The 25,136-nt window shown below is 47.2% G+C and overlaps 1 protein-coding gene across 1 annotated transcript; it reads left to right on the top strand.

Annotated features, from left to right (window-relative positions):
• Window positions 1–4,270: 4,270 nt before the first annotated feature.
• LOC141074008 (uncharacterized) lies at window positions 4,271–19,592 on the top strand. The gene is made up of 2 exons (XM_073561524.1): window positions 4,271–4,627; window positions 15,774–19,592. The coding sequence occupies exon 2, from the start codon at window positions 15,926–15,928 to the stop codon at window positions 17,633–17,635; it is 1,710 nt and encodes a 569-aa protein (XP_073417625.1). The 5' UTR covers window positions 4,271–4,627; window positions 15,774–15,925; the 3' UTR covers window positions 17,636–19,592.
• The last annotated feature ends 5,544 nt before the right edge of the window (window positions 19,593–25,136 follow it).

Here is a 25,136-nt window from a genome sequence, read left to right as displayed (position 1 = left end):
AGAGCCACCGGACTACTACCCCTAATATCCCACATCATCCCGTCAGTCAGTGCCACCGGACTACTACCCCTAATATCCCACATCATCCCGTCAGCCAGAGCCACCGGACTACTACCCCTAATATCCCACAACATCCCGTCAGCCAGTGCCACCGGACTACTACCCCTAATATCCCACATCATCTCGTCAGCCAGAGCCACCGGACTACTACCCCTAATATCCCACATCATCTCGTCAGCCAGAGCCACCGGACTACTACCCCTAATATCCCACATCATCCCGTCAGCCAGAGCCACCGGACTACTACCCCTAATATCCCACATCATCCCGTCAGTCAGTGCCACCGGACTACTACCCCTAATATCCCACATCATCTCGTCAGCCAGAGCCACCGGACTACTACCCCTAATATCCCACATCATCCCGTCAGCCAGAGCCACCGGACTACTACCCCTAATATCCCACATCATCTCGTCAGCCAGAGCCACCGGACTACTACCCCTAATATCCCACATCATCCCGTCAGTCAGTGCCACCGGACTACTACCCCTAATATCCCACATCATCCCGTCAGCCAGAGCCACCGGACTACTACCCCTAATATCCCACATCATCTCGTCAGCCAGAGCCACCGGACTACTACCCCTAATATCCCACATCATCCCGTCAGTCAGTGCCACCGGACTACTACCCCTAATATCCCACATCATCCCGTCAGCCAGAGCCACCGGACTACTACCCCTAATATCCCACAACATCCCGTCAGCCAGTGCCACCGGACTACTACCCCTAATATCCCACATCATCTCGTCAGCCAGAGCCACCGGACTACTACCCCTAATATCCCACATCATCCCGTCAGCCAGAGCCACCGGACTACTACCCCTAATATCCCACATCATCCCATCAGCCAGAGCCACCGGACTACTACCACTAATATCCCACAACATCCCGTCAGCCAGTGCCACCGGACTTCTACCCCTAATATCCCACATCATCCCGTCAGCCAGAGCCACCGGACTACTACCCCTAATATCCCACAACATCCCGTCAGCCAGTGCCACCGGACTACTACCCCTAATATCCCACATCATCTCGTCAGCCAGAGCCACCGGACTACTACCCCTAATATCCCACATCATCCCGTCAGCCAGAGCCACCGGACTACTACCCCTAATATCCCACATCATCCCATCAGCCAGAGCCACCGGACTACTACCACTAATATCCCACAACATCCCGTCAGCCAGTGCCACCGGACTACTACCACTAATATCCCACATCATCCCGTCAGCCAGAGCCACCGGACTACTACCACTAATATCCCACAACATCCCGTCAGCCAGTGCCACCGGACTTCTACCCCTAATATCCCACATCATCCCGTCAGCCAGAGCCACCGGACTACTACCCCTAATATCCCACATCATCCCATCAGCCAGAGCCACCGGACTACTACCCCTAATATCCCACATCATCCCATCAGCCAGAGCCACCGGACTACTACCCCTAATATCCCACATCATCCCATCAGCCAGAGCCACCGGACTACTACCACTAATATCCCACAACATCCCGTCAGCCAGTGCCACCGGACTTCTACCCGTAATATCCCACATCATTCCGTCAGCCAGAGCCACCGGACTACTACCCCTAATATCCCACAACATCCCGTCAGCCAGTGCCACCGGACTACTACCCCTAATATCCCACATCATCTCGTCAGCCAGAGCCACCGGACTACTACCCCTAATATCCCACATCATCCCGTCAGCCAGAGCCACCGGACTACTACCCCTAATATCCCACATCATCCCATCAGCCAGAGCCACCGGACTACTACCACTAATATCCCACAACATCCCGTCAGCCAGTGCCACCGGACTACTACCACTAATATCCCACATCATCCCGTCAGCCAGAGCCACCGGACTACTACCACTAATATCCCACAACATCCCGTCAGCCAGTGCCACCGGACTTCTACCCCTAATATCCCACATCATCCCGTCAGCCAGAGCCACCGGACTACTACCCCTAATATCCCACATCATCCCATCAGCCAGAGCCACCGGACTACTACCCCTAATATCCCACATCATCCCATCAGCCAGAGCCACCGGACTACTACCCCTAATATCCCACATCATCCCGTCAGCCAGAGCCACCGGACTACTACCCCTAATATCCCACATCATCCCATCAGCCAGAGCCACCGGACTACTACCCCTAATATCCCACATCATCCCGTCAGCCAGAGCCACCGCACTACTACCCCTAATATCCCACATCATCCCATCAGCCAGAGCCACCGGACTACTACCCCTAATATCCCACATCATCCCGTCAGCCAGAGCCACCGGACTACTACCCCTAATATCCCACATCATCCCGTCAGCCAGAGCCACCGGACTACTACCCCTAATATCCCACATCATCCCGTCAGCCAGAGCCACCGGACTACTACCCCTAATATCCCACATCATCCCGTCAGCCAGAGCCACCGGACTACTACCCCTAATATCCCACATCATCCCATCAGCCAGAGCCACCGGACTACTACCCCTAATATCCCACATCATCCCGTCAGCCAGAGCCACCGGACTACTACCCCTAATATCCCACATCATCCCGTCAGCCAGAGCCACCGGACTACTACCCCTAATATCCCACATCATCCCGTCAGCCAGAGCCACCGGACTACTACCCCTAATATCCCATATCATCCCGTCAGCCAGAGCCACCGGACAACTACCCCTAATATCCCACATCATCCCGTCAGCCAGAGCCACCGGACTACCACTAATATCCCACATCATCCCATCAGCCAGAGCCACCGGACTACTACCCCTAATATCCCATATCATCCCGTCAGCCAGAGCCACCGGACAACTACCCCTAATATCCCACATCATCCCGTCAGCCAGAGCCACCGGACTCCTACCCCTAATATCCCACATCATCCCATCAGCCAGAGCCACCGGACTACTACCCCTAATATCCCACATTATCCCATCAGCCAGAGCCACCGGACTACTACCACTAATATCCCACATCATCCCATCAGCCAGAGCCACCGGACTACTACCACTAATATCCCACATCATCCCGTCAGCCAGAGCCACCGGACTACTACCCCTAATATCCCACATCATCCCGTCAGCCAGAGCCACCGGACTACTACCCCTAATATCCCACATCATCCCATCAGCCAGAGCCACCGGACTACTACCACTAATATCCCACATCATCCCGTCAGCCAGAGCCACCGGACTACTACCCCTAATATCCAACATCATCCCGTCACAGCCACCGGACTACTACCACTAATATCCCACATCATCCCATCAGCCAGAGCCACCGGACTACTACCCCTAATATCCCACATCATCCCGTCAGCCAGAGCCACCGGACTACTACCACTAATATCCCACATCATCCCATCAGCCAGAGCCACTGGACTACTACCACTAATATCCCACATCATCCCATCAGCCAGAGCCACCGGACTACTACCCCTAATATCCCACATCATCCCGTCAGCCAGAGCCACCGGACTACCCCTAATATCCCACATCATCCCGTCAGCCAGAGCCACCGGACTACTACCCCTAATATCCCACATCATCCCGTCAGCCAGAGCCACCGGACTACTACCACTAATATCCCACATCATCCCGTCAGCCAGAGCCACCGGACTACTACCCCTAATATCCCATATCATCCCGTCAGCCAGAGCCACCGGACTACTACCCCTAATATCCCACATCATCCCGTCAGCCAGAGCCACCGGACTACTACCCCTAATATCCCACATCATCCCATAATCCCGAGCCACCGGACTACTACCACTAATATCCCACATCATCCCGTCAGCCAGAGCCACCGGACTACTACCCCTAATATCCCACATCATCCCATCAGCCAGAGCCACCGCACTACTACCCCTAATATCCCACATCATCCCGTCAGCCAGAGCCACCGGACTACTCCCCCTAATATCCCACATCATCCCATCAGCCAGAGCCACCGGACTACTACCCCTAATATCCCACATCATCCCATCAGTCAGAGCCACCAGACTGCTACCCCTAATATCCCACATCATCCAGTCAGCCAGAGCCACCGGACTACTACCCCTAATATCCCATGTCAGCCAGAGCCACCGGACTACTACCCCTAATTTTACCCTTCGCCATGACAGCACCCACTGGAGAGAGGGATCCACCCCATAGGAACAGGAAACCTACAGAAAATAAAAGGGGAGGTCTGCCTCTCCTCCTCAGTTGGTTTCCTGTTCCTACGGCATCCACAGGAAGAATCTCCTACACAAGAACACATACCTGGGCCAATGCATGCCGCCTGTGCGGGGTCTGTGGGAAAGGCAGGGGCTGTGGTCCAGATGCAGCGTTGGAGGAGTTTCCATTTGACGGCTCCCTCCTCATCTAGTGGATGGCACGATGGCTGGGTCTGGGGAGGGCCGCCCGGTCTCACTCGGGAGACGCGCCGTCGGCTGCATGAAGCTGCGGGAACACAGCTTCTTACGGGTTCCAATGGTGACCCGGGGATGGAGCTGGGCTTCACGGGCCCCGACCAGCATAGCAGTTGCGTGGGGGGCAGCATTCCGGTAAGGCCTGCATCCTGGATGCAGCCCGGTGCATGAAGCCGAGCTGGCACATGCGCCGACTGACACAGATTTTTCTGCCCCGGAAGTGAAAGTTGGACTTCCGGGGCACACAGGCTGAGGTACAGGTGGTAGGGGAAGTGCTGGTGGCGCATGCGCGATACACCGCAGCCGCTGACCCGGAACTGGATGGGGGACTTCTGGGTCATGGAAAACAAAGGAAAAAATAAAAGGGATGTGTATTATGTTCTATAAAAGCCCCCATGCCGACTACTCCCGCCACCGCATTGAACTATACCGGCATCATAGATGCCGGTACAGTTCATAGCAATGATGGATGATCATTCCCTGCTGTGACTCTGACACTTCATTGCGCACTCACTGTGTGCCAGGCAGAGCAGGATACCGGAGCAGTGCGGGCACGAGGAGTTGAGTGTTTTGGTTTTTTTAAATGTAACAGTGACTGTGGGGCCATTCTCGGGGGGGGAGGGAGAGCTGGTGCATACCATGGGGCAGTGCTGTATACCATTTGATGCTGTGTACCATTTGGTGCTGTATACCATGGTGTTGTGCTGTATACCATATGGGACTGTGCTGTATACCAGTGGGGGGCTGTGCTGTATACCAATGTGGGGCTGTGCTATATACCATGGTGCTGTGCTGTATACCATCTGGGGCTGTGCTGTATACCAATGGGGGCTGTGCTGTATACCATGTGGTGCAGTGCTGTATACCATGTGGGGCTGTACTATATACCATGTGGGGTTGTGCCATATACCATGTGGTGCTGTGCTATATACCACTTGGGGCTGTGTTATATACTTTGTGGGGCTGTGTTATATACTTTGTGGCTGTGCTATATATTATGTGACTGTGTTATATACCGTGATGGGTACATTATACATTATATCCTATGGGGGAGGCTGTGTTATATAATATAGGGGGATACATTATATTCTATGGGGAGGTGGGCTGTATTCTATTCTATTCGGGGCTACATTATATTCTATGGGGGGCTGTATTATATTATATTCTATTGGGGTGATCGCATCATACTCTGAGTGGGCTACATTATACTATATGAGGAGGCTACATTGTATTCTATGGGGGGCTGCATTATAGTCTATGTGGGGCTAGATTATATTGTATGGGGGCTCTATTATATTTTTTGAGGGGGCTACATTATATTCTATTGGGGCTGTATTATACTATATGAGGAGGGCTACACTGTATTCTATGGAGGGGCTACATTATACTATATTAGGGGCTGCCATATATTCTATGGAGCGGCTGCATTATACTATATTAGTGGGCTATATTATATTCTATGGGGAGTTACATTATATTCTTTGGGGTGGCTACATTATGCTCTAAGGGGTGGCTGCATTAAACTGTAAGAGTGGGGCTGCATTTTATTCTATGGGGGTTACATTATATTGTATGGCGGGGCTGCATTATACTCTTTGGGGTGGCTGCATTATGCTCTATGGGGTGGCTGCACTATGCTCTATGGTGTGGCTGCATTATACTGTATCAAGGACTATGGGGAATACATTATACTATATGAAGAACTATGGGGTGCATTATACTATGGGAAGTGAATTGTACTACATGGATGACTATGGCGGTGTATTATACTATATGGAGGACTATGGGGAGTATATTATACTATATGGAGGACTGTAGGGGGTGTATTATACTATATGGAGGACTATGGGGTACATTATATTATATGGAGGACTATGGGGTGTAAACTGTAGATGTGCTGCTGATAACATGATACTGTATGGGGACAGATTGATCCATTAGGGATTGTTCTGTCCCCATCATTCTTTCTCAGACGGTGGAAAGAGCCCGGGAAACAAGTGTTGAACGACTTCAATATTGTCGATCACACTCATTTAGCAGCCTTAACTCAGCACATGTAAATACAATCGAACTACTTCTGTGTGATGTGCAATATGTTAGCATTTGGGGCCCCATTTTAAACTTTGCCTAGGGTCCCACTTTGCCTAAAACCGGCCCTGCTCAAACACATGACATGATGCAGCATTACCGATCACAATCTCTGCCAGTGCCTCCAATGTAAGATACACACACACCACACTCTTATATGGCCTAATATGTCATATGAGGCCTGTATACCGACTGTACAGACCACACTATCATCCTCCTGTATGCCGTATATAGGCAGAGAGTGCAGTCTGTACAATATCTAAGATGGCGACAGTCTGTATGTCTTATAGGGGGCCTAATAGGAGACGACAGTCTGTATGTCTCATAGGAGGCCGACAGTCTGTATGTCTTATAAGGGGCCTAATAGGAGGCCGACAGTCTCTATGTCTTATAGGAGTCCGACAGTCTGTATGTCTCCTAGGAGGCCTAATAAGAGGCCAACAGCCTGTATGTCATATACGAGGTCAATATTCCGTACATACCGCAATATCGGCATCCTATTTACTGTACATACCACACTTATGGAAAGTATCTATTATAGGAGACTGAGTCTGTATGTGATATAGGATGCCAAGAGTACAGTCTGTATGATATATAGGAGGCTGAGAGTGCGTTCTGTATGATATATAGGAGGCTGAGAGTGCGGTCTGTATGATATATTGGAGGCTGAGAGTGCGGTCTGTATGATATATAGGAGGCTGAGAGTGCGGTCTGTACGATATATAGGAGGCTGAGAGTGCGGTCTGTATGATATATAGGAGGCTGAGAGTGCGTTCTGTATGATATATAGGAGGCTGAGAGTGCGGTCTGTACAATAGAAAGGAGGCTGAGTGCGGTCTGTACGATATATAGGAGACTGAGTCTGTATGTGATATAGGATGCCAAGAGTACAGTCTGTATGATATATAGGAGGCTGAGAGTGCGGTCTGTACGATATATAGGAGGCTGAGAGTGCGGTCTGTACGATATATAGGAGGCTGAGAGTGCGGTCTGTATGATATATAGGAGGCTGAGAGTGCGGTCTGTACGATATATTGGAGGCTGAGAGTACAGTCTGTATGATATATAGGAGGCTGAGAGTGCGGTCTGTACAATAGAAAGGAGGCTGAGTGCGGTCTGTACGATATATAGGAGGCTGAGAGTGCGGTCTGTTCGATATATAGGAGGCTGAGAGTGCGGTCTGTTCGATATATAGGAGGCTGAGAGTGCGGTCTGTATGATATATTGGAGGCTGAGAGTGCGGTCTGTATGATATATTGGAGGCTGAGAGTGCGGTCTGTTCGATATATAGGAGGCTGAGAGTGCGGTCTGTACGATATATTGGAGGCTGAGAGTGCGGTCTGTACGATATATAGGAGACTGAGAGTGCGGTCTGTATGATATATTGGAGGCTGAGGGTGCGGTCTTTACGATATATAGGAGGCTGAGAGTGCGGTCTGTACGATATATAGGAGGCTGAGAGTGCGGTCTGTATGATATATTGGAGGCTGAGAGTGCGGTCTGTTCGATATATAGGAGGCTGAGAGTGCGGTCTGTACGATAGAAAGGAGGCTGAGTGCGGTCTGTACGATATATAGGAGGCTGAGAGTGCGGTCTGTACGATATATAGGAGGCTGAGAGTGCGGTCTGTACGATATATAGGAGGCTGAGAGTGCGGTCTGTACGATATATAGGAGGCTGAGAGTGCGGTCTGTACGATATATAGGAGGCTGAGAGTGCGGTCTGTACGATATATAGGAGGCTGAGAGTGCGGTCTGTACGATATATAGGAGGCTGAGAGTGCGGTCTGTACGATATATAGGAGGCTGAGAGTGCGGTCTGTACGATATATGGGAGGCTGAGAGTGCGGTCTGTATGATATATAGGAGGCTGAGAGTGCGGTCTGTACGATATATTGGAGGCTGAGAGTACAGTCTGTATGATATATAGGAGGCTGAGAGTGCGGTCTGTACAATAGAAAGGAGGCTGAGTGCGGTCTGTACGATATATAGGAGGCTGAGAGTGCGGTCTGTTCGATTATATAGGAGGCTGAGAGTGCGGTCTGTTCGATATATAGGAGGCTGAGAGTGCGGTCTGTACGATATATAGGAGGCTGAGAGTGCGGTCTGTATGATATATTGGAGGCTGAGAGTGCGGTCTGTTCGATATATAGGAGGCTGAGAGTGCGGTCTGTACGATATATTGGAGGCTGAGAGTGCGGTCTGTACGATATATAGGAGGCTGAGAGTGCGGTCTGTATGATATATTGGAGGCTGAGGGTGCGGTCTTTATGATATATAGGAGGCTGAGAGTGCGGTCTGTACGATATATAGGAGGCTGAGAGTGCGGTCTGTATGATATATTGGAGGCTGAGAGTGCGGTCTGTTCGATATATAGGAGGCTGAGAGTGCGGTCTGTACGATAGAAAGGAGGCTGAGTGCGGTCTGTACGATATATAGGAGGCTGAGAGTGCGGTCTGTACGATATATAGGAGGCTGAGAGTGCGGTCTGTACGATATATAGGAGGCTGAGAGTGCGGTCTGTACGATATATAGGAGGCTGAGAGTGCGGTCTGTACGATATATAGGAGGCTGAGAGTGCGGTCTGTACGATATATAGGAGGCTGAGAGTGCGGTCTGTACGATATATAGGAGGCTGAGAGTGCGGTCTGTACGATATATGGGAGGCTGAGAGTGCGGTCTGTATGATATATAGGAGGCTGAGAGTGCGGTCTGTACGATATATAGGAGGCTGAGAGTGCGGTCTGTATGATATATTGGAGGCTGAGAGTGCGGTCTGTTCGATATATAGGAGGCTGAGAGTGCGGTCTGTACGATAGAAAGGAGGCTGAGTGCGGTCTGTACGATATATAGGAGGCTGAGAGTGCGGTCTGTACGATATATAGGAGGCTGAGAGTGCGGTCTGTACGATATATAGGAGGCTGAGAGTGCGGTCTGTACGATATATAGGAGGCTGAGAGTGCGGTCTGTACGATATATAGGAGGCTGAGAGTGCGGTCTGTACGATATATAGGAGGCTGAGAGTGCGGTCTGTACGATATATAGGAGGCTGAGAGTGCGGTCTGTACGATATATAGGAGGCTGAGAGTGCGGTCTGTACGATATATGGGAGGCTGAGAGTGCGGTCTGTATGATATATAGGAGGCTGAGAGTGCGGTCTGTATGATATATAGGAGGCTGAGAGTGCGGTCTGTACGATATATGGGAGGCTGAGAGTGCGGTCTTTATAATATATAGGAGGCTGAGAGTGCGGTCTGTACAATAGAAAGGAGGCTGAGTGCGGTCTGTACGATATATTGGAGGCTGAGAGTGCGGTCTGTACGATATATAGGAGGCTGAGAGTGCGGTCTGTACGATATATTGGAGGCTGAGAGTGCGGTCTGTACGATATATAGGAGGCTGAGAATGCGGCCTGTACGATATATTGGAGGCTGAAAGTGCGGTCTGTACGATATATTGGAGGCTGAGAGTGCGGTCTTTACGATATATTGGAGGCTGAGAGTGCGGTCTGTATGATATATTGGAGGCTGAGAGTGCGGTCTGTACGATATATTGGAGGCTGAGAGTGCGGTCTGTACGATATATTGGAGGCTGAGAGTGCGGTCTGTACGATATATTGGAGGCTGAGAGTGCGGTCTGTATGATATATTGGAGGCTGAGAGTGCGGTCTGTATGATATATTGGAGGCTGAGGGTGCGGTCTTTACGATATATAGGAGGCTGAGGGTGCGGTCTTTACGATATATAGGAGGCTGAGAGTGCGGTCTGTACGATATATTGGAGGCTGAGAGTGCGGTCTGTACGATATATTGGAGGCTGAGAGTGCGGTCTGTATGATATATTGGAGGCTGAGAGTGCGGTCTGTACGATATATTGGAGGCTGAGAGTGCGATCTGTACGATATATTGGAGGCTGAGAGTGCGGTCTGTACGATATATTGGAGGCTGAGAGTGCGGTCTGTACGATATATTGGAGGCTGAGAGTGCGGTCTGTACGATATATTGGAGGCTGAGAGTGCGGTCTGTATGATATATTGGAGGCTGAGAGTGCGGTCTGTATGATATATTGGAGGCTGAGGGTGCGGTCTTTACGATATATAGGAGGCTGAGAGTGCGGTCTGTACGATATATTGGAGGCTGAGAGTGCGGTCTGTACGATATATTGGAGGCTGAGAGTGCGGTCTGTACGATATATTGGAGGCTGAGAGTGCGGTCTGTATGATATATTGGAGGCTGAGAGTGCGGTCTGTACGATATATTGGAGGCTGAGAGTGCGGTCTGTACGATATATTGGAGGCTGAGAGTGCGGTCTGTACGATATATTGGAGGCTGAGAGTGCGGTCTGTACGATATATAGGAGGCTGAGAGTGCGGTCTGTACGATATATTGGAGGCTGAGAGTGCGGTCTGTATGATATATTGGAGGCTGAGGGTGCGGTCTTTACGATATATAGGAGGCTGAGAGTGCGGTCTGTACGATATATTGGAGGCTGAGAGTGCGGTCTGTACGATATATTGGAGGCTGAGAGTGCGGTCTGTACGATATATTGGAGGCTGAGAGTGCGGTCTGTACGATATATTGGAGGCTGAGAGTGCGGTCTGTATGATATATTGGAGGCTGAGAGTGCGGTCTGTATGATACATTGGAGGCTGAGGGTGCGGTCTTTACGATATATAGGAGGCTGAGAGTGCGGTCTGTATGATATATTGGAGGCTGAGAGTGCGGTCTGTATGATATATTGGAGGCTGAGAGTGCGGCCTCTACGATATATTGGAGGCTGAGAGTGCGGTCTGTATGATATATTGGAGGCTGAGAGTGCGGTCTTTACGATATATAGGAGGCTGAGAGTGCGGTCTGTACGATATATTGGAGGCTGAGAGTGCGGTCTGTACGATATATTGGAGGCTGAGAGTGCGGTCTGTATGATATATTGGAGGCTGAGAGTGCGGTCTGTACGATATATTGGAGGCTGAGAGTGCGATCTGTACGATATATTGGAGGCTGAGAGTGCGGTCTGTACGATATATTGGAGGCTGAGAGTGCGGTCTGTACGATATATTGGAGGCTGAGAGTGCGGTCTGTACGATATATTGGAGGCTGAGAGTGCGGTCTGTATGATATATTGGAGGCTGAGAGTGCGGTCTGTATGATATATTGGAGGCTGAGGGTGCGGTCTTTACGATATATAGGAGGCTGAGAGTGCGGTCTGTACGATATATTGGAGGCTGAGAGTGCGGTCTGTACGATATATTGGAGGCTGAGAGTGCGGTCTGTACGATATATTGGAGGCTGAGAGTGCGGTCTGTATGATATATTGGAGGCTGAGAGTGCGGTCTGTACGATATATTGGAGGCTGAGAGTGCGGTCTGTACGATATATAGGAGGCTGAGAGTGCGGTCTGTATGATATATTGGAGGCTGAGAGTGCGGTCTGTATGATATATTGGAGGCTGAGGGTGCGGTCTTTACGATATATAGGAGGCTGAGAGTGCGGTCTGTATGATATATTGGAGGCTGAGAGTGCGGTCTGTACGATATATTGGAGGCTGAGAGTGCGGTCTGTACGATATATTGGAGGCTGAGAGTGCGGTCTGTACGATATATTGGAGGCTGAGAGTGCGGTCTGTATGATATATTGGAGGCTGAGAGTGCGGTTTGTATGATATATTGGAGGCTGAGGGTGCGGTCTTTACGATATATAGGAGGCTGAGAGTGCGGTCTGTATGATATATTGGAGGCTGAGAGTGCGGTCTGTATGATATATTGGAGGCTGAGAGTGCGGCCTGTACGATATATTGGAGGCTGAGAGTGCGGTCTGTATGATATATTGGAGGCTGAGAGTGCGGTCTGTATGATATATAGGAGGCTGAGAGTGCGGTCTGTTCGATATATAGGAGGCTGAGAGTGTGGTCTGTATGATATATTGGAGGCTGAGGGTGCGGTCTTTACGATATATAGGAGGCTGAGAGTGCGGTCTGTATGATATATAGGAGGCTGAGAGTGTGGTCTGTATGATATATTGGAGGCTGAGGGTGCGGTCTTTACGATATATAGGAGGCTGAGAGTGCGGTCTGTATGATATATAGGAGGCTGAGAGTGTGGTCTGTATGATATATTGGAGGCTGAGAGTGCGGTCTGTATGATATATAGGAGGCTGAGAGTGCGGTCTGTATGATATATAGGAGGCTGAGAGTGTGGTCTGTATGATATATTGGAGGCTGAGGGTGCGGTCTTTACGATATATAGGAGGCTGAGAGTGCGGTCTGTATGATATATAGGAGGCTGAGAGTGTGGTCTGTATGATATATTGGAGGCTGAGGGTGCGGTCTTTACGATATATAGGAGGCTGAGAGTGCGGTCTGTATGATATATAGGAGGCTGAGAGTGTGGTCTGTATGATATATTGGAGGCTGAGAGTGCGGTCTGTATGATATATAGGAGGCTGAGAGTGCGGTCTGTATGATATATAGGAGGCTGAGAGTGTGGTCTGTATGATATATTGGAGGCTGAGGGTGCGGTCTTTACGATATATAGGAGGCTGAGAGTGCGGTCTGTATGATATATAGGAGGCTGAGAGTGTGGTCTGTATGATATATTGGAGGCTGAGAGTGCGGTCTGTACGATATATAGGAGGCTGAGAGTGCGGTCTGTTCGATATATAGGAGGCTGAGAGTGTGGTCTGTATGATATATTGGAGGCTGAGGGTGCGGTCTTTACGATATATAGGAGGCTGAGAGTGCGGTCTGTATGATATATAGGAGGCTGAGAGTGTGGTCTGTATGATATATTGGAGGCTGAGGGTGCGGTCTTTACGATATATAGGAGGCTGAGAGTGCGGTCTGTATGATATATAGGAGGCTGAGAGTGTGGTCTGTATGATATATTGGAGGCTGAGAGTGCGGTCTGTATGACATATAGGAGGCTGAGAGTGCGGTCTGTATGATATATAGGAGGCTGAGAGTGTGGTCTGTATGATATATTGGAGGCTGAGAGTGCGGTCTGTATGATATATAGGAGGCTGAGAGTGCGGTCTGTATGATATATAGGAGGCTGAGAGTGCGGTCTGTACGATATATTGGAGGCTGAGAGTGCGGTCTATACGATATATTGGAGGCTGAGAGTGCGGTCTGTACGATATATTGGAGGCTGAGAGTGCGGTCTGTACGATATATAGGAGGCTGAGAGTGAGGTCTGTACGATATATTGGAGGCTGAGAGTGCGGTCTGTACGATATATAGGAGGCTGAGAGTGCAGTCTATGATATATTGGAGGCTGAGAGTGCGGTCTTTACGATATATAGGAGGCTGAGAGTGCGGTCTTTACGATATATAGGAGGCTGAGAGTGCGGTCTGTACGATATATTGGAGGCTGAGGGTGCGGTCTTTACGATATATAGGAGGCTGAGAGTGCGGTCTGTATGATATATTGGAGGCTGAGAGTGCGGTCTGTACGATATATTGGAGGCTGAGAGTGAGGTCTGTACGATATATAGGAGGCTGAGAGTGAGGTCTGTACGATATATTGGAGGCTGAGAGTGCGGTCTGTATGATATATAGGAGGCTGAGAGTGCAGTCTGTACGATATATAGGAGGCTGAGAGTGAGGTCTGTACGATATATAGGAGGCTGAGAGTGCGGTCTGTACGATATATTGGAGGCTGAGAGTGCGGTCTGTACGATATATAGGAGGCTGAGAGTGCAGTCTATGATATATTGGAGGCTGAGAGTGCGGTCTTTACGATATATAGGAGGCTGAGGGTGCGGTCTTTACGATATATAGGAGGCTGAGAGTGCGGTCTGTACGATATATTGGAGGCTGAGGGTGCGGTCTTTACGATATATAGGAGGCTGAGAGTGCGGTCTGTATGATATATTGGAGGCTGAGGGTGCGGTCTTTACGATATATAGGAGGCTGAGAGTGTGGTCTGTATGATATATAGGAGGCTGAGAGTGTGGTCTGTATGATATATTGGAGGCTGAGAGTGCGGTCTTTACGATATATTGGAGGCTGAGAGTGCGGTCTGTACGATATATAGGAGGCTGAGAGTGAGGTCTGTACGATATATTGGAGGCTGAGAGTGCGGTCTGTACGATATATAGGAGGCTGAGAGTGCAGTCTATGATATATTGGAGGCTGAGAGTGCGGTCTTTACGATATATAGGAGGCTGAGAGTGCGGTCTTTACGATATATAGGAGGCTGAGAGTGCGGTCTGTACGATATATTGGAGGCTGAGGGTGCGGTCTTTACGATATATAGGAGGCTGAGAGTGCGGTCTGTATGATATATTGGAGGCTGAGAGTGCGGTCTGTACGATATATTGGAGGCTGAGAGTGAGGTCTGTACGATATATAGGAGGCTGAGAGTGAGGTCTGTACGATATATTGGAGGCTGAGAGTGCGGTCTGTATGATATATAGGAGGCTGAGAGTGCAGTCTGTACGATATATAGGAGGCTGAGAGTGAGGTCTGTACGATATATAGGAGGCTGAGAGTGCGGTCTGTACGATATATTGGAGGCTGAGAGTGCGGTCTGTACGATATATAGGAGGCTGAGAGTGCAGTCTATGATATATTGGAGGCTGAGAGTGCGGTCTTTACGATATATAGGAGGCTGAGGGTGCGGTCTTTACGATATATAGGAGGCTGAGAGTGCGGTCTGTACGATATATTGGAGGCTGAGGGTGCGGTCTTTACGATATATAGGAGGCTGAGAGTGCGGTCTGTATGATATATTGGAGGCTGAGGGTGCGGTCTTTACGATATATAGGAGGCTGAGAGTGCGGTCTGTATGATATATAGGAGGCTGAGAGTGTGGTCTGTATGATATATTGGAGGCTGAGAGTGCGGTCTTTACGATATATAGGAGGCTGAGAGTGCGGTCTTTACGATATATTGGAGGCTGAGAGCGTTCTCTTTTGCACACTGTACAGCTTGCAAAAAGGCACACGTTTTAGTGGGAGAGGCCAAAAAATGAACACGTAATAAAACTGTTTATGGTAGCCATAGGGTGGGCCCTAGGCATCCCAGTCCGACCCTGTTCATCCAACAAGATTTTCTATTAGACTGTGAACTGTCCTTGTCTTGGTAAATAAAGTTTATTACATAGCTTGCCATTTTTATGGACAGTTTAAGTAGAAATGTTCAAATATATAAAACTCAAGGATATTTTATTAAAAAATAATTGTTTTTTTATCTTAGCAGATGACTATAACAGGAGATCAGAGGGACAGCTGACATCTTCAACTTTTAAATCTGATGATCTTGAGATCCTACGAGATAGAACTGAAGTGATTGCTGTTACTCCAGATATATCATTATCCATTCACAGCAAAGATTTCTCATCTGATCCTATGAAACAGGTCCCATCTTCTGATTCATTACTGACTACTAAGGAAAATCAAAGTCACAAAAGAGGCAATAAAAAGCCAACTGCTCCTAAAGCAAAGAAGTCATATTCATGTTCAGAATGTGGGAAGTATTTTACATGGAAATCACATTTTGTTACTCACCAGAGAACTCACGCAGGAGCGAAACCTTTTTCCTGTTCAGAAGCTGGGAAATATTTTGCACAGAAATCAAATTTAATTAACTACCAGAGAGCTCGTCCAGGGGAGAAGCCTTTTTCATGTTCAGAATGTGGGAAATGTTTTACAAAGAAATCAACATTTGTTACCCACCAGAGAACTCACACAGGGGAGAAGCCTTTTTCCTGTTCAGAATGTGGGAAATGTTTTGCAAAGAAATCAACTTTTGTTACCCACCAGAGAACTCATACAGGGGAGAAGCCTTTTTCCTGTTCAGAATGTGGGAAATATTTTGCACAGAAATCAACTTTTGTTACCCACCAGAGAACTCACACAGGGGAGAAACCTTTTTCATGTTCAGAATGTGGGAAATGTTTTAACAATAAATCCGATTGTGTTCATCACCAGAGAATTCACACTGGAGAAAAACCTTTTTCATGTTTAGAATGTGGGAAATGTTTTGCAAAGAAATCAACTTTTGTTACCCACCAGAGAACTCACACAGGGGAGAAGCTTTTTTCCTGTTCAGAATGTGGGAAATATTTTGCACAGAAATCAACTTTTGTTACCCACCAGAGAACTCACACAGGGGAGAAACCTTTTTCATGTTCAGAATGTGGAAAATGTTTTGCACATAAATCACAGTTTGTTACCCACCAAAGAAATCACACAGGGGAGAAGCCTTTTTCCTGTTCAGAATGTGGGAAATGTTTTGCACAGAAATCACAATTTGTTACCCACAGGAGAACTCACACAGGGGAGAAGCCTTTTTCATGTTCAGAATGTGGGAAATGTTTTAACAATAAATCCGATTGTGTTAATCACCAGAGAATCCACACAGGGGAGAAGCCTTTTTCTTGTTCAGAATGTGGGAAATGTTTTGCACGTAAATCACATTTTGTTATCCACCAAAGAACTCACACAGGGGAGAAGCCTTTTTCATGTTCAGAATGTGGGAAATGTTTTAACAATAAATCAGGTTGTGTTAAGCACCAGAGAACTCACACAGGGGAGAAGCCTTTTTTATGTTCAGAATGTGGGAAATGTTTTAAATGGAAAATAGATTTTGATCGCCATCAGAGAACTCACACAGAGGAGAAGCCTTTTTCCTGTTCAGAATGTGGGAAATATTTTAACCGGAAATCAGATTTGGTTAATCACCAAAGAACTCACACAGGGGAGAAGCCTTTTTCCTGTTCAGAATGTGGCAAATCTTTTAACTACAAAGGGAATCTTGATGAACACCAAAGAACCCACACAGGAGAGAAGCCTTTTTCATGTTCAGAATGTGGGAAACGTTTTACTCAGAAACCAAATCTTGTTAAACATCAGAGAATTCACACAGCAGAGAAGCCATATTCATGTTCAGAATGTGGGAAATATTTTAAATGGAAAATAAGTCTTGATAGCCATCAAAGAACCCACACAGGGGAGGAGCCTTTTTCATGTTCAGAATGTGGCAAATGTTTTAACAATAAATCAAATTGTGTTAAGCACCAGAGAACTCACACAGAGGAGAAGCCTTTTTCCTGTTAATGTGGGAAATATTTTAACCACAAAGCGCTCCTTGATCGCCATCAGAGCAGGCACACAGAAGTGAAGCCTTTTTCATTTTCTTAATGTTGGAAATATTTTACTTGGAAATCATCTGTTAATAAACATCAGAGTCGTCACATAGGGGAGAAGCCTTTTTTATATTCATAGTGTCGGAGTAGTTTTAACCCAAACTGAATCTTCTTAAATGGGTTGTCTCTTGTCATTCCTCATGTTTGCTGACATAAAACTAAACTTTATTAATTCCAAATGTAAAACTATACCCATAATTCACCCCCTGAAGGTTAGTCAGAAGGTGACTAATAGAAAAAAACATATACCCCACAGTTCAATATATCGGGTGAGGTGACGTATAAACACTCACTCTCCAAGCCTCTCATTTCTACGGGCTTCATCGTCCTCACCAAAGGCGACTCATCAGGAGACTATTTAATATTGACCTATATTCAAGCAAGACTAGACAAAAAAAACTAAAATCATGTATCATGTTATCCGAAACAGTCAGAAAACTAGCCCCATATTGGCAGATCCCAGACCTCAAACTATTTACTTCGGAAGCTTATAAGCCCCTCCAGTGTCAGGAATAGATAATATGATTTTGAATTTACCAAATGGCGGCAATGAAACAAAGAGTGAAAAATTTAAAGGGGTGTGAATACTTTCCATACCCACTGTAAAAATAACTCCTCTTTATTAGGTAAAGTATAAAAGAATTGCAGCATTTTCCGATACCCGTCGCGTCTCCATTTTTTATGATCTCGCATTGGGTGAGGGCTTATTTTTTACTTGCCGAGCTGATGTTTTTAATGGAGACCATTTTGATGCAGATACGATCTTGTGATCGGCCGTTATTGCATTTTAATGCAACGTTGCGGCAACCAAAAAAAGTAATTCTGGCGTTTTGACCTTTTTTCTCGTTACGCCATTTAGCGATCGGGTTAATTCTTTTTTATATTGATAGATCGGGCGATTCTGAACGCGGCTATAACAAGTATGTGTATGTTTGATTTTTTTATTGCTGTATTTTGAAAGAGGGGTGATTTGAACTTTTATATTTTTTTAACATTTTTAACTTTTTTTTACTTTTGGCATTGTGAAGACATACAGCATTGTATCTTAATTAACCAGATGAATATTTTTTAGCAAACGAAGAATAATAGAATGTTATCTGTATGTTGGCTTTAAATGTAAGTGTTGATTTCTGGTTGGTCAAGAAAACAGACTTTTGTTTGTGTCAGCCGGTAATATTGACATCCATACATCCAAAGGACAAGAGACAGGACAGCAGCCACAACATCATCACAAGGGACACGGATCTATCATTCTATAGGAAACAACCTAGGGGTTTTCAGCCGCGGTTGGAAGAATACAGATCTGCTCCATTGACCATTGCTGAACCATGGATACGTTTGGAGACGGGTTGTGATCCTCGGATCAACTGGCCTTGTATGGACTGTCAATTTCCTATGCTTGTCATTACCCCTGTGTGTGTGCGCCACAGGTGGAGTTGCGACCCTGGAAGATCTGTAGTCACAGCTGCTATTATCCTGGCGGGTCAGTGGAGGGTGAGACTCTGTAATGTTCCCCCTCTTGGGTATTTTTCTGGGACTGTTCTATGTGTTAGCATACAAAGAGATAAACTGCACGGCAGGGAAATCACGGCCGCCACATGTGCTCGGTGCGATACTGCTCAGTGAGCCATGACGACCTCATGTAACCGGACACTTCGGGTGCACACCAAGTAAAGAAAGTGTGGACCCGCAGAAGCGCAAAATGGCCGTCATCACTCGCATACTCCATCTCCCTGAGGACATGCTGTGAACTGCTTGATCAATAAAGAACAGACTTTTTACACTGGTGAGTGCCACCTCATCTTTTCTTCGTGTTCTATGTGTTATCTGCCTGTTCTGTGGTACAATAAAGCATGGCCACACTGTGTTACCCTCACCCTGTGTTGTCTGAGTAGCGTTTTGCCCAAGTTAAAAGGAGAGCGGGAGATCGGCGGGATGATCCCTGGTCCGTGCGGTTTTGGCTAGTGAGTGGATTTCATAGCAATCCGGCAGTGACAAGCATAGAGGTCTGCTGGAGACCTCTGGTTCTCATGCCAACCCATCGGTGACCCATGATCATGTGACGGGGTCACCGATGGGCGGGATTTCCGATGCGCTTGCTGGAAATGCGCATTAAATGCCGCTGTCAGAGGTTGTTCGGGGCAAATAGCAGCTGTTCAAAATAGCTGACGTGCCGGAAAAGATGTCGGCTCACCGCCGGAGCCCACATCAAAGGGAGGAAGTACATTTACACCCGGTGTCGGAAAGGGGTTAAAGGGGATTGTTTTTACAGAGACAGAAGTGGTAATCAATCATGTATACATACAGATAATTACAGAAATACACAGCTTCTAATGGTAAATAGTATAGAGTTACCACAAGAAAATATAATTTGTGTAAACCATGTGTAGATATAAAAATTCAGGCAAATGTCAAATGTTGTAGCTCCATCTAGTGGCCATGTGCAAAAGTGCCATCAGAGTAAAATGTTGGCGTGACACCTAATAGTGGTGGGGACATACCCCTGATGGCTTATTGGTGCAAACCGAGCGACCTGGGGCAAATGCCAATCAGAGGTCACAGGGAGCGAGTATACCCCACGTGGGTACATGCATCTGTGACGCCCCCGGGTGGTGTGTCACGTGCGGGATCCAGGAAACAGCGTCACACGCCATCCCGGGTAACTCTGCCTCCGGGTACCTCTGATTGGATGGTGTCACACCGAAGAGGAGTGACCGGAATGACACTGGATGGACTCGTCGCCATGGAGACCGGACTGGGCCACACCACGCGAGAGTTCAGCATCCCCAGTGAAGCAGGAGGTTCAGGATGAAAACCTGTTGGTAAGACCAAGATGAATAATGCTGCATAGAGCCATCTGGTAGTGATCAATCAGGTGAAGTGATAGTGAGGGGGGTCCGGAAACAGAACAATGCAGGTGAAAAGTGCCAAATGTGACCCCACCAAGTGACCAGTGAGAGTGCAACTGTGCAACGGGTAAGAAAAGAGAATAAACAGTGATATGGTAAAGATATAAAGAGAAAAGCAGCTTAATAACAGTGATGATAATAAAATCTATGGGAAGTGTTTGTGGTGAAGTGTATACACTCCTAGAAATGTTTCCTCTACAATATAGAGATATAAATGATCAGTATTAGGACGTGTAACAAAGAGGAATCTGTTATTATATAGAGAGAATGTAATGAGCAATAAATGACGGGAATAATCGGGAATGACATTGTTATTAATAATATAATGAGATCCCAGCACCTGACACTTCCCGGGATATATGGGCTTATATTAGAATCCCAATTACCAACTGGAAAGATAACAACAAAGGGAAAAGGGCGGAACAAAAAACAAGCCCCAAACACCTCATAACCCACAATGTAAGGGCAGAAAAATACCGGAAATATAAGTTTCTATTCACACTGCAATATTAGTCACATGTGATCTGTGTCTCTCCCAGGAGAAGTCATCACAGCGTCATTCCCCGTAATAACCGTATAGAGGAGTAAATGATCGCGGAGAGAGCGTCCATTGTTAGAATAGTGGGGAGACACAGATGGGATCCTGTTGTGAGTTCATTTTTCCCTTCACCAGTGAGGTCTGATGAACTCCCTCTTCTGGCGAAGGAAGATAGTGAGGCTGACTACCAAACAGCTGAGCAGGTAGATGATGACTGGGTCACAGGAACTGATGACTGGATATAAGGCAGCCGACGCCCTGCTGCCTTGCCGGTGATTTTCCTGCTGGATTCTTGGAGACCAGTCTGATTTCTGCTTCTCAAAGCGAAGTTTTGCTCTGCCTTTTGTACACTTTAGTTCTGGTTTTGTTTGCCTTGTTTTTTTTTGGAGTTCAGCCATCCCCGGCCGGGGGTGAGCTGAATTCCATTTTTTCTCTGATCTGTTGATCTCTGGCTCTGTCTTCAGAATATACCTGAGTGCTGATATAGTCTTTTGAAGCCTAGCGACTTCAGGGCCTGTTTCTCCTATCAGACGGTTGGGACATTTTTTGGATAGGGTTTTTTGCGGATTGCAGACAGCAGCTTTTCTATCCTGTCCTATTTAGTTAGCTTGGGCCCCATCATTTGCTCAACCTATCTTTCTATCTGTGTTAGTGTTTTTCATCTTGCTTCACCGTCATTATATGTTGGGGGCTGCCTATTGCTTTGGGGTCTGCTCTGGGGCAGTTTAGATTTCCCCTTTCTTTCTTTAGGCCTATTTAGTTCTCCGGCTGTGATCGAGGGGTCTAGGGCACCGTAGGAACCCCCCACGGCTACTGCTAGTTGTTGTGGATAGGATCAGGGGTCTGCAATCTGATAGCTGCCAACTTCTCTGGTTTTCTGGACTTAGCTATTATTTTTGTTTTTTCCTCCTTCGGTGACTCATCCATAACAGAATCACCGGCCATACCGCAGATCCTAGGGTACTCAATAGCAGGAAAGAATTGTAAAAAAAAAAAAAAAAAGAAGGTGTCAGAATTTCTTTGTGTATATTTTTTCCTCTATATCTCTGAGGCCGTAGGGGGAATTTTTTTTCTCTCAATGGAGAGGAAGCAATTGTCTGATCATGTGGAGCAGCTTGCTGCGGAAGTGCGGGGAATTTCCGCCTATCTTACTCATTCACATGCTGCTGAACCAAAGATCCCTACTCCTGATGTGTTTTTTGGGGATCGGTCTACATTTTTGAATTTCAAGAATAATTGCAAATTATTTTTTTGCCTTGAAGCCTAACTCGTCGGGGAGCTCCGCGCAGCGGGTTAAAATTGTCATCTCTTTGCTGTGCGGCAATCCCCAGGATTGGGCCTTTTCTTTGAAACCTGATGATCCTATTCTAAATAATGTGGATGCATTTTTGTCAAGCCTTGGGGTTGTTGTATGATGAACCTAATGCTATTGATCAAGCTGAGAAAGCCCTGTTGGCAGTGAGCCAGGGTCAGGATTCTGCAGAGTTATACTGTCAAAAATTCAGAAAGTGGGCAGTCCATACTACCTGGAATGATGGTGCCTTGGCAGCTCTCTTTCGGAAGGGTTTGTCAGAAACCGTAAAAGATACTATGGTGGGATTTCCTGTTCCCTCTGGTCTTGACGATTCTATGTCATTAGCCATTCAGGTTGATCGGCGTTTGCGTGAACGCAAGACCGCACGAGAGGTTTTGCCACCTGTTGAACAAATGTCTGAACCTATGCAATGTGATAGAGTTTTGTCCAGGGCGCAACGTCAGGAGTTCAGAAGGCATAATAAGCTGTGTTTTTTTTGTGGAGATGCCTCGCATATTATTTCTGTCTGCCCTAAACGAGAGAAACGTTGTGCTCACACGTTTTCTGTGGGTGGTGTTCAACCTAAGTTTCTTCTAGCAATTACTCTGATCTGCTCCCTGTCCACATTTTCCGCCAAGGCTTTTGTGGATTCGGGAGCAGCTCTGAACCTGATGGACTTGGATTTTACTAAACGTTGTGGATTTCCTATGACGCCTTTGCGGACGCCTATCCCTTTGAGGGGTATTGATGCGACTCCTTTGGCGAAAAATAAACCTCAGTTTTGGACCCAGGTGGTAATGCGGGTCGCCCCAGACCATCAAGAAAATTGCAGATTTTTGGTGTTGCATAATTTGCATGATACCATTGTTCTGGGGTTTCCCTGGTTGCAAATCCATAATCCAGTTTTGGATTGGAAATCTGTGTCTGTGGTGAGTTGGGGTTGTCGGTGTGCCCTTAGCGATGCTCCTGTTTTCTCCACCTCTCCCCAGTCGCATGATGTTCCTGACTATTTGGCTGACTTTTATGATGAATTTAGTGAGAATGAGTCTGTGTCTTTGCCTCCTCATAGGAGTTATGACTGTGCAATTGAGCTGAGCCCGGGGTGTAAATTTCCCAAGGGTCGTCTTTTCAATTTATCTGTACCCGAGCACGAGGCTATGCGATCCTATATTAAGGAGTCGTTGGAGAAGGGTCATATTAGACTATCCTCTTCACCTTTAGGTGCTGATTTTTTTTTCGTGGCTAAAAAAGATGGTTCATTAAGGCCTTGTATTGACTATCGTGCCCTCAACAAAATTTGTTAAATATCAGTATCCGTTACCCCTGATTTCTGATCTATTCTCCAGAGGTAAAGGTGCTTGCTGGTTTACCAAGCTTGACCTCTGGGGGGCGTATAATCTTATTCGCATTAAGCATGGGGATGAATGGAAGACGGCGTGTAATACTCCGGAGGGACATTTTGAGTACCTGGTGATGCCTTTTGGGCTCACTAATGCCCCTTCTGTCTTCCAATCCTTCATGAACGATATTTTCCGAGACTTTGTGGATAAATTTTTGATTATCTATTTGGATGATATTTTGATCTTTTCCAAGGATTGGGACTCCCATGTGGAACATGTTCGGACTGTGTTCCGGATTTTGAGGGAGAATTCCCTGTACTTCAAGGGATCGAAATGCCTTTTTGGGGTACAGAGGATTTCATTTTTGGGATTCATTTTGTCTCCGTCAACTATTGAAATGGACCCGGCCAAGGTACAGGCCATTTATGATTGGGTTCAGCCCACTTCTTTGAAGGCCCTTCAGAAGTTTTTGGTTTTGCTAATTTTTATCGGAAATTTATAGCTAATTTTTCTAGTATTGCCAGGCCATTGACTGATTTGACTAAGAAGGGAGCTGATGTGCTGAATTGGTCTCCGGAGGCTGTTTCTTCCTTTCAGGAGCTGAAGCGAAGATTCACTTCTGCTCCGGTTCTGCGGCAACCTGATGTCTCACTCCCGTTTCAGGTAGAGGTGGACGCCTCTGAGATTGGTGCAGGAGCTGTTTTGTCCCAAAAAGATCCTGTGACATCTAAAATGAATCCCTGTGCTTTCTTTTCCCGAAAGTTCTCCCCATCCGAACGTAACTATGATGTGGGGAATCGGGAACTGTTGGCCATGAAATGGGCATTTGAGGAGTGGAGACATTGGTTGGAGGGAGCTAAACACCAGGTCGTGGTCCTTACTGACCACAAGAATTTGATTTACCTAGAGTCGGCCAAACGCTTGAATCCTAGACAGGCTAGGTGGGCCTTGTTTTTCACACGTTTTGATTTTGTGGTCTCTTTTCTTCCTGGCACTAAGAATGTCAAGGCAGACGCCCTCTCTAGGAGTTTCTTTGCTGATTCTCCTGTTGCGACCAAGCCTGCTACCATCTTAGGCGAGGGGGTAGTTCTTTCTGCCATCTCGCCCGATTTGAGACGTGCTCTGGAAGAGTTTCAGGAGGACAAACCTGAGCGTTGTCCCAGTGGAAAGCTATATGTTCCTGACCAGTGAAGGAAGAGAGTGATGTCTGAAGTTCATTGCTCTGCATTGGCTGGTCATCCAGGTATTTTTGGTACTAGAGATCTGGTGAGTCGGTCTTTTTGGTGGCCCGCCTTGTCTCGTGATGTCAGGAATTTTGTGCAGTCCTGTGG

This window comes from Dendrobates tinctorius, unplaced genomic scaffold (assembly GCF_039654945.1).
Source record: "Dendrobates tinctorius isolate UK_male_01 unplaced genomic scaffold, ASM3965494v1 ptg000322l, whole genome shotgun sequence".
Classification (NCBI taxonomy): domain Eukaryota; kingdom Metazoa; phylum Chordata; class Amphibia; order Anura; family Dendrobatidae; genus Dendrobates; species Dendrobates tinctorius.
Note: the sequence above shows the minus strand (reverse complement) of the source record. Positions and strands in the feature narration are given on the sequence as shown.

Coding starts and splice junctions, on each gene's coding strand:
- LOC141074008 (XM_073561524.1), top strand. CDS start 15,926: ATGAAACAGGTCCCATCTTCTGATTCATTACTGACTACTAAGGAAAAT.